The sequence below is a fragment of the Peromyscus leucopus genome, chromosome 3 (genome assembly GCF_004664715.2).
Source record: "Peromyscus leucopus breed LL Stock chromosome 3, UCI_PerLeu_2.1, whole genome shotgun sequence".
NCBI classification, from domain to species: Eukaryota; Metazoa; Chordata; class Mammalia; order Rodentia; family Cricetidae; genus Peromyscus; species Peromyscus leucopus.
The window spans coordinates 106,118,958-106,127,334 of NC_051065.1; the positions used below are offsets into that span (position 1 = coordinate 106,118,958).

Genomic DNA, 8,377 nt, shown 5'->3' on the forward strand with positions numbered 1-8,377 from the left:
ATGACTGTCCTTTAATCCATTCTGCAGATCCGAGAGTGTCAGCATTGTCTTCTGTTCTTCTTATGATGCTCAGCTAGGAAGGTGTGAGCTACCAAAGTCCAGCTGGGAGGGGAGAAGCTAGAGGATGCATTGTGGCTTGAAATTGAGAAGGGTTCATACTCAACAGAATGTTTTTGGTAGAAATTATACAGTACCTTACTGTTTCTTATTATGTAAAATTTAGATATATTTGAATGGTGCATCTAATTTGGAGGTGGCAGGATGACTACAGAAATGCTGTCTCTGTCTCTCCTGGCAAGCCAGTGTTCATGATGACAAGCAGTCATGTCACTGTAAATTTTCTCCTTTGCTGCTATGGAATTCCACTTTCAGAAAATCAGGTTTTCCAGTGGAATCAAAGCAGGGATTTCTGAAGCCATGATGATGAGGACATCACTGAGAGTTCATGGCCTCTGCACCTGTCTGACTTTCCTAAGTGCTTTATGTTTGCAGAGCTGCAGTTTCTGAAGTGATGCTGAAACAGCCCATGCCCTGCTCTACTGAGCTGACACACACAGCCTGGGCAGTCTCACAATGTGTTGTATTCATAAAACCTAATTCCTTTTCTTTTCTTTTCTTTTCTTTTCTTTTCTGGCTAGTTCAGTGAAATTTAGGAAAAATGCACATTTCTAGAAATGACATAAGAGAAAATATTTTAGAACAATTTTACTTCTTAGTTAGCTAGTGCTAATATGCATATAATGGAAACTACTTTTTTTTTTTTTTTTTTGGTTTTTTGAGACAGGGTTTTTCCATATAGTTTTGGTGCCTGTCTTGGATCTCGATCTGTAGACCAGGCTGGCCTCAAATTCACAGAGATCTGCCTGCCTCGCTCCTGAGTGCTGGGATTAAAGGCATGCACCACCACTGCCTGACTCGAAAGTACATTTTAAGTGCTACAGGTGTGTGTTTTCTTCCATGAAATGAGTGTATAAAACACATACCTGCTACTCAGTGCCCACAGATCACAAAACGCCATTCAGAGCATGTGCTCCTCATGACATCTGTCCCATAAAGCTTGGAGGCAATGGAGCTCTCTTACTCTCTCCTTTGTTTACCTGGGTTATCGCCACACAACTCAAATGCTTGAGTTGTTCAAAGTGGAGAAAGTTGGCATTTTACCCGATCACTGGAAAACAACATTGCCTCTTCCTCTTCATATCCTCCCTCCTTACTGTGTTCTCATCCTTATTACTGGAGTTTGGAAAACAAACCCATAAACTTTATAAAAAAAAAAAAACTTCACAATGAAATGGGAATAATTAAGTACCACTTATTTAATCAACATTCTGCTACTATCTAAAATGCATGGTCCATAACCTTATTAACCCTTTCTAACAATGCTATAGAATTTTTATTTCAGAAAATCTGCTTTGTTAAATGTTTTCACCAACTATGTGCTCTAGGTCTAAATCCTTAAAAGGTACCCTGTACCTGTGTATTTTATCCCTTTTGCCTCTCCTTATTATCTTCCATTACATGTCACATGGTCCAAATAAGTTTAAAACAGTTTCAACCTACACCTTTGATTTTCAGTGATAAATTTTTACTATGTAACAGGAATTTGTATTCAACATTATATGCCACATATGCATAGTGTCTATGCTTGCTAATTTTATATCAACTTGACTCAAGTTACAAGTATTGTAGAACAAAGAGCCTCAGTTGTGGAAATGCCCCCTCCAGACTCGCCTGTGGACAAGCACCTGGTACATTTTCTTGATTGATGATTGATTTGAAATGGGAGGGCCCAGCTCACTATGGACAGTGTCACCACTGGGCTGGTGGTCTTAGATGCTGTAAGAAGGTAGGTGGAACAAGCTATAAGGAGCAAGCTGGTAAACAACACTACTCCATGGCCTCTCCATCAGTTTCTGCCTCCAGGTCCCTGTCTTGAGTTCTTTCCCCTGTTGTGGAATAACAGGGTATGTATGTTTCCTTTAAAAGTTTAAATATTTTTAGAGCAAGTGGACCAGACATGAATAAAAACAATGGCTCAGATAATCTAGCATCCAAAACAGCTTCAAAGATCCTGACTTAGATGGACAGACCTCACAAATACCCCAGTCAGGACTACACTCGTTCTAAATTTGCTCAGGGTCCCCATAAGATTACCAGCACTCCCAATTAGCAGGGAATAGTCTAGGAACTATGCCCAAATTTCCAAAAGATTGTTTATGAATGTTTGTTTTCATTTAAGGTGGCTACTTATAAATTGTTAGTAATCATAGTCAATCTCTTTCTAAAAGAAGAAATGAGGATATGATATACAAATTCTGGGAAACAAGGGTATATTATTATGATAGAAAAAAGGGAAGATTTTTGAATCTACTTTAATCCAAAAACAACTGTTAATCTCAAAACATTTTATGTTGTTATGGATTTTAGTTTATTGATATGAATTTAAAGTCAATTTTGTTGTACTGTATGCATATTTCTATTCTTGTTTAAGGTATTTGTTTATGCAGTTCATTTAAAATGTAATGTATAATTTAAAAATACATATTAATAGTTAGTCATCTAAAATAGCAACCTTATAGTCATGTTAGTTAGGTTTTCTACATAGGTAATCTTCAAACACTTCAAAGACCTACAGAATGCATAATTTAAAATGTTTTAAGAACTTAGACTGTTCCTGACTGTTAGACACACAGGGTCCTGGTAGTACCAATTACTTCAAAGATGATGATGGAAACTGAAGAAATTCCATATGGAGTTTGTTTTCTTTATTACAAAAGTTAGCCATGTAGGCAAAGAAACTGCCCTTGCCTCAATTACTGATAGTTACTGTCCAAACTGACGAGTAGGACACAAGAAACATTGCTGAACTTCACCAAGACAAAGTAGGACAGTTCTTCAGAATTCACTGCTTCATAAGGAAAGTCTGTCAGTCATGTAAGGACTATAGGACAGAGTTGGATACCCCAATGTTGCAGAAGAACCTTGAGTGACTGTTCAGGAAGCTTGAGGTCCCTGTCATGAGGTAACTTTTCATCCTTCTGGTGTCTTTGAAGGAGTTGAAGACTCGATAATTATATTTTTCTTAAAATAAAAGATAAATTAGATATAAAACTTTAGACTCAGAAAGATATGATAGATAATTAAGTATTTACTCTAATTTTGCCAAACGCAAATGGATTAGATAGTGTTACTGTAATACTTACTTAATAGATGTTTTTGTTGTGTATAATCTTACTATGTTAAAGTTAAAACCTTTCTTTTTAATTAGACAAAAAGGGGGTAATCCTGTGGAATAACCCTATTGCACAATGTAAAGATTTGTCACCCAAATTGGCTTAATAAAATGCTGATTGGCTAGCAGCTGGGCAAGAAATTAGACAGAAAGCCAAACTGAGAATGATGGAAAAAAGGAAGGTGGAGTCAGAGAGGTGCCAGCCAGATGCAGAGGAGGTAAGATGAGAACGTAGTACTGAGTAAAGGAGCAAAACCATGAGAGGCTGAACACGGAGAAGAAGGATGGGTTAATTTAAGTGTAAGAGCTGGTGAGTAATAAGGCTGAGCATTTATAAGTAATATTAAGACTCTGAGTCAATTATTTGGGAAACAGCTCATGGGTATTTGGGACTTGCTGGCAGGACAGTAAACTCCAATTACATTCCCTAACTCTCCTGGAAGATGAACTACAAGCTGCATGGTGAAATGTTCCCTCTTCTGGCCAACTTACTTCTTGTCATGGTGTTTTCTCACAGCAACAGAAATCCTAACAGAGACAGAAAATGGTACTAGGTCATGAGGTGTTACTTTGATAGACATGACCATGTGTTTATGGAGGACTGTGAAGGATTTTGAAACTTTGGACTGTAAAATCCGTAGAATGCTGATATCTTAGAGGGTTGTTCTGTGTGATCTTAAAATATAATGCTGAGAGCAGTGCAGATGATGGAGGCTTGACTTATGAAGTTCCAGAGGGAAGTTTGAGAGGCCCTATGAGGGTCATTCATATTTTGAAATAAGAACCAATAAATCAAAACCTTTGCCATGCTGTAACAATTAAAATCTGCTGAAGAGCATTTTCCTCGGGTTCAGCAAACAGACACTGTGGTCCAGATAGAGCTGAGGCTGCATCTCATGCAGGCAGCCGAAGCTGGTAGCTTAAGAGGCTCTTAGGTGGTATTGGTTTTGAATGCATGAAGGGATCATGGAGTGGAATGGTGGATTGGCACCATGTGGCAGGGTTAGTGTCCCTTCTGAGAGCCAAGGAGTGGCTATTGATGAAGGTTGAACCCAGTTGGAGATGCCAGTATCGTGGAACAACTAACAAGCACAGCAGTTGCTGTGGGGTGAAGCCTTTTTTAGCCTACAAGACAGCTGTGTGTGTTATGATGGCTTTCCAAGCACTGTTGAGGAGCCCAGAAGACCATTAGTGAGTCCTGGAAGTCTGACACTGAGACTCACAATGTTGAACTTTGATTAACTTGATTTTCTCTGTACTCTGGTTCTTCCCTTTTGGGATACAAATACATTTAAATCATTTTTTATTTTACTGGACTACACAGATAAGAGACTTTGAACTTTCTTCTTCTTTTTTTATTATTTTTTATTTAAAAAAATCTTTCCTTTTACATACCAACCTCTGTTCCTCTTCCCTCCTCTTCTCCAGCTCATCCAACCCACCTATCCCCATCTCAACCCCATCCACTCCTCATAGAAGGTAAGGACTGGGTGATTTATAGAGACCTGTTGTTCTAGAAAGAGGATGGCTATTTTAGAGAGACTTTGGCATTTTAGAGACTCAACTATTTTAGAGCAGCATTAACATCAGAAGAAACTTTGCAAGTTTTAAGGAGAGTTAACTTTTAAAGAATGTGGAACTTTTAAATTTTGGAATCTGTTTTATATTGTGATGTTGATATTAAAAATGACATCTTGGGAACAATAGGAGAAGAAAGGTTATAGTGTAACAGTGGTGTGTTTGTATGTCAAGTTGACACAAGCTAGAGCCATTTGGGAAGAGGGAAACTCAACTGAGAAAATACACTCACCAGATTGGCCTGTGGGCAGGCTTGTGGTACATTTTCTTGGTTGATGATCAATATAAGAGGGCCCAACTCACTGTGGGTGCATCCCCTGAGTTATTAGTCCTGGGTGCTTGAGAACACAGACTGAGAGAGCCATGAGGCACAAGCCAGTAAAGAGCACTCTTCGATGGCCTGCAAGTCAGATCCTGCCTCCCAGTACCTGCCTTAAGCTCCTTCCCCATCTCTCCTGGATAATGGACTATGAGCTATAACACAAAATAAAGGCTTTCCTCCAATATTGTTTTTAGTTATGGTATTTTTAGTTAGCCAAAGACTGAGTTCGACCATTTTTTAACTAATTCCATAAAATGGGATAGGATAGCTGTGAGTCTGTTATAACTGTAGTTCCATTTACCCCCTGACTTCACATGCTGGAGGAGAAGGACGTGGAATGTGCTCCTGCTGACATTTGCCCACTTTGCTCTTCTCCTGGAGGAGACTCTGGAATGAGATTAGAAACAGGGAAGACGCAGTTACAGAGCAGAGCTCAGTGACTGAATTGTCCATCAGAGTCTCCGGAAAGGACGCCACCCAATGTGCTACTGTTGTGTAAGTTATCATTCATCTTCTGTTTCCGGCAGGGATGGAGCTGAACAGCCACGATGAGCTACCTTAACTCTCCCAGAGCATAAGCATAAGGAACTGCATGAGAAACCAGCAGCTGAAACACTGACAGAAACTATCATGCACGTGATCGTTGCCATATTTTCTGTGTATAAAGCATATTCTTGAACACCTAGTGTCTCCCTGACACGGGTACATGACTGACCATCCATATGTTCCAGAGGAGGTGAGTGGAACTCAGCCTTAGAGTACTAAATGTCACACTCAGAAGAAATAGCAGATAATGGGTGGAACATGAAATGTCTAGATTCATAGTTCACAACCCCCAACATTTGCCATAGATATGTATTAAGAAACTTGGTTTCACAGTAAATAAAGGCAGCCCTGAATAGAATAAGAGCATGCCCCATCCACTGGACCTCTTTCAGTGCAAAGGGCTGGTTTCTTCTATTACACAATCATCCTCATTCACACTCACCCTAAATAGTAAAACTCTGTCTATTATGTACCTGCCAATCAAGATGTCATGGAAAAAAAAACAGTAAGAAGCTGCTCCTGCTCCAGTAAAACCCAAACAGGTGAAATATGAAAAGACATCATTTCTGATGGATGCAGTTTTTAATGTTGAAGGAGCTCGCACACGGATGCAGCCACCCTGGGACACAGGATTCAGCCTTGGCTCTGAGGACTAGGACAAGGGCTAGCAGAAGGATGGTCTGTGGAGTGTGAGGTGGAACTGAGTCTTCAGGGGAATAAGTGTATATTGGCATCTGCATGTTTCCCTGATGCATCAGAGCTGTCCACAGTGGTTCCTGGGACTGTGTCTATGATGAGTCATTGATCTACTTTCCTCCTCAGCCACTGTTTGTTCCCACATAAGATGAATAAGAACCACGAACACCACACTAATTCCCACTTAAGGAACACCTATTTCTTTGAAATTGGCATTGGGATCTCAGCCAACAGCATCCTTCTTCTCTTTCACATCCTCAAGTTCACTTCTGGGCACAGGCCCAAACCCACTGACCTGCTCATTGGTCTCTTGGCCCTAATCCACCTACTGATGCTTCTGATCACAGCATTAAGAGCTACAGACATTTTTCTTTCTCGGAGGGGATGGGATGACATCACATGTAAATTCCTTATGTACTTGTACAGAATATTTAGGGGTCTTTCTCTTTGTACCACCAGCCTGTTGAGTGTCCTCCAGGCTATCATCCTCAGTCCCAGAAGCTCCTGTTTAGCAAAATTCAAGCATATATCTCCCTATCACATGTTATGTGCCCTTCTTTTCCTGAGTATCTTCTATATGTTCATTAGCAGTCACCTCTTAGTATCGATGATTGCCACACCCAATTTGACCTTGAATAATTTTATGTATGTTACTCAATCCTGCTCAATTCTACCTATGAGTTACCTCATGCAAAGCACATTTTCCACACTGCTGGCCCTCAGGGAAGCCTTTCTCATTAGTCTCATGGTCCTCTCGACTTGCTACATGATGACCCTCCTATGCAGGCACAAGAGGCAGTCTCAGCATCTTCATAGCACCAGCCTTTCTCCAAAAGCATCTCCAGAGGAAAGGGCCACCCGGACCATCCTGATGCTCATGAGCTTCTTTGTGCTGATGTCCATCCTGGACAGCATTATTTCCTGCTCAAGAACTATGTTCCTGAATGATCCAACATCTTACTATATCCAGCTCTTTGTGGTCCATATCTATGCCACCATCAGTCCTTTTGTATTTATGAGCACTGAAAAACATATAGGTAACTTGTTGAGGTCTATGTGTGAGAGGGTGATAAATGTTTGAACATTCATTGATGGGCAAGTTCCTTTAAGAAGGGCCAATGTGCCGGGCGGTGGTGGCGCATGCCTTTAATCCCAGCACTCGGGAGGCAGAGCCAGGCGGATCTCTGTGAGTTCGAGGCCAGCCTGGGCTACCAAGTGAGTCCCAGGAAAGGCGCAAAGCTACACAGAGAAACCCTGTCTCGAAAAACAAACAAACAAACAAAAAAAAAAAAAGGGCCAATGTGCTGGCATTAGAATTGTTAATCATGGCATAGTGTCTATGTGCTTTGGTGTACATGAAAATATGAAGTTGTGTTTTTTCTCTTAATACTATTTATTTTAACCCATGTGGTAGCAAACATGTAACAGAAAATTAAACCACATGCCCTTTGAGAAATGGTAAGTTATATATCTTATATCATATATATCTATATCTATATATGATCCATATGATATTTAACTCATTATAATGCACATCAATTTATATATGCATAACAGTGAGTCTTAAAGGAGGTCCTGTGAGGTGTCTCTCACACACCTTGGCCCAGGATAGCCCATACTACTTTAAGTATGTGACCTCTTCTAACTCTTTTCAATATTTCAATTTCCTCTGTTATATCCATTTTTACAAATTAAATAAGAAAGCATTTCTTGCCATACATAGTCATATGATCCAAAAAAAAAGGGAATTACACATATAACTTTCTAAACAGTACTATGTGCAAGAAACCACACAATGACACATTGTTCAGCAATGCTAACAGTGACAGGATTTCAAATTCTCAGAGATGTCTAGAGTCATCAGAACATATGACAAAACACAGCCTTTGCATAATGTGGGATACTGTTCAAGTGCAAGGCCATTCCAACACAGGGTACTGTCATTTGGGGCCCTGAAAAACAAGAAATAGCCACACCATACTGGTCAGCCCCCTTGAGGTTCA

General features: G+C 40.0%; 1 protein-coding gene across 1 annotated transcript; it reads left to right on the top strand.

The window, feature by feature from the left end:
- Positions 1-6,485: 6,485 nt before the first annotated feature.
- Positions 6,486-7,455, top strand: LOC114681148 (vomeronasal type-1 receptor 94-like). Its single transcript, XM_028854482.1, has one exon. It carries the CDS (start codon positions 6,523-6,525, stop codon positions 7,453-7,455), a length of 933 nt encoding a protein of 310 aa, XP_028710315.1. The 5' UTR covers positions 6,486-6,522.
- Positions 7,456-8,377: the final 922 nt, after the last annotated feature.

Coding starts and splice junctions, on each gene's coding strand:
- LOC114681148 (XM_028854482.1), top strand. CDS start 6,523: ATGAATAAGAACCACGAACACCACACTAATTCCCACTTAAGGAACACC.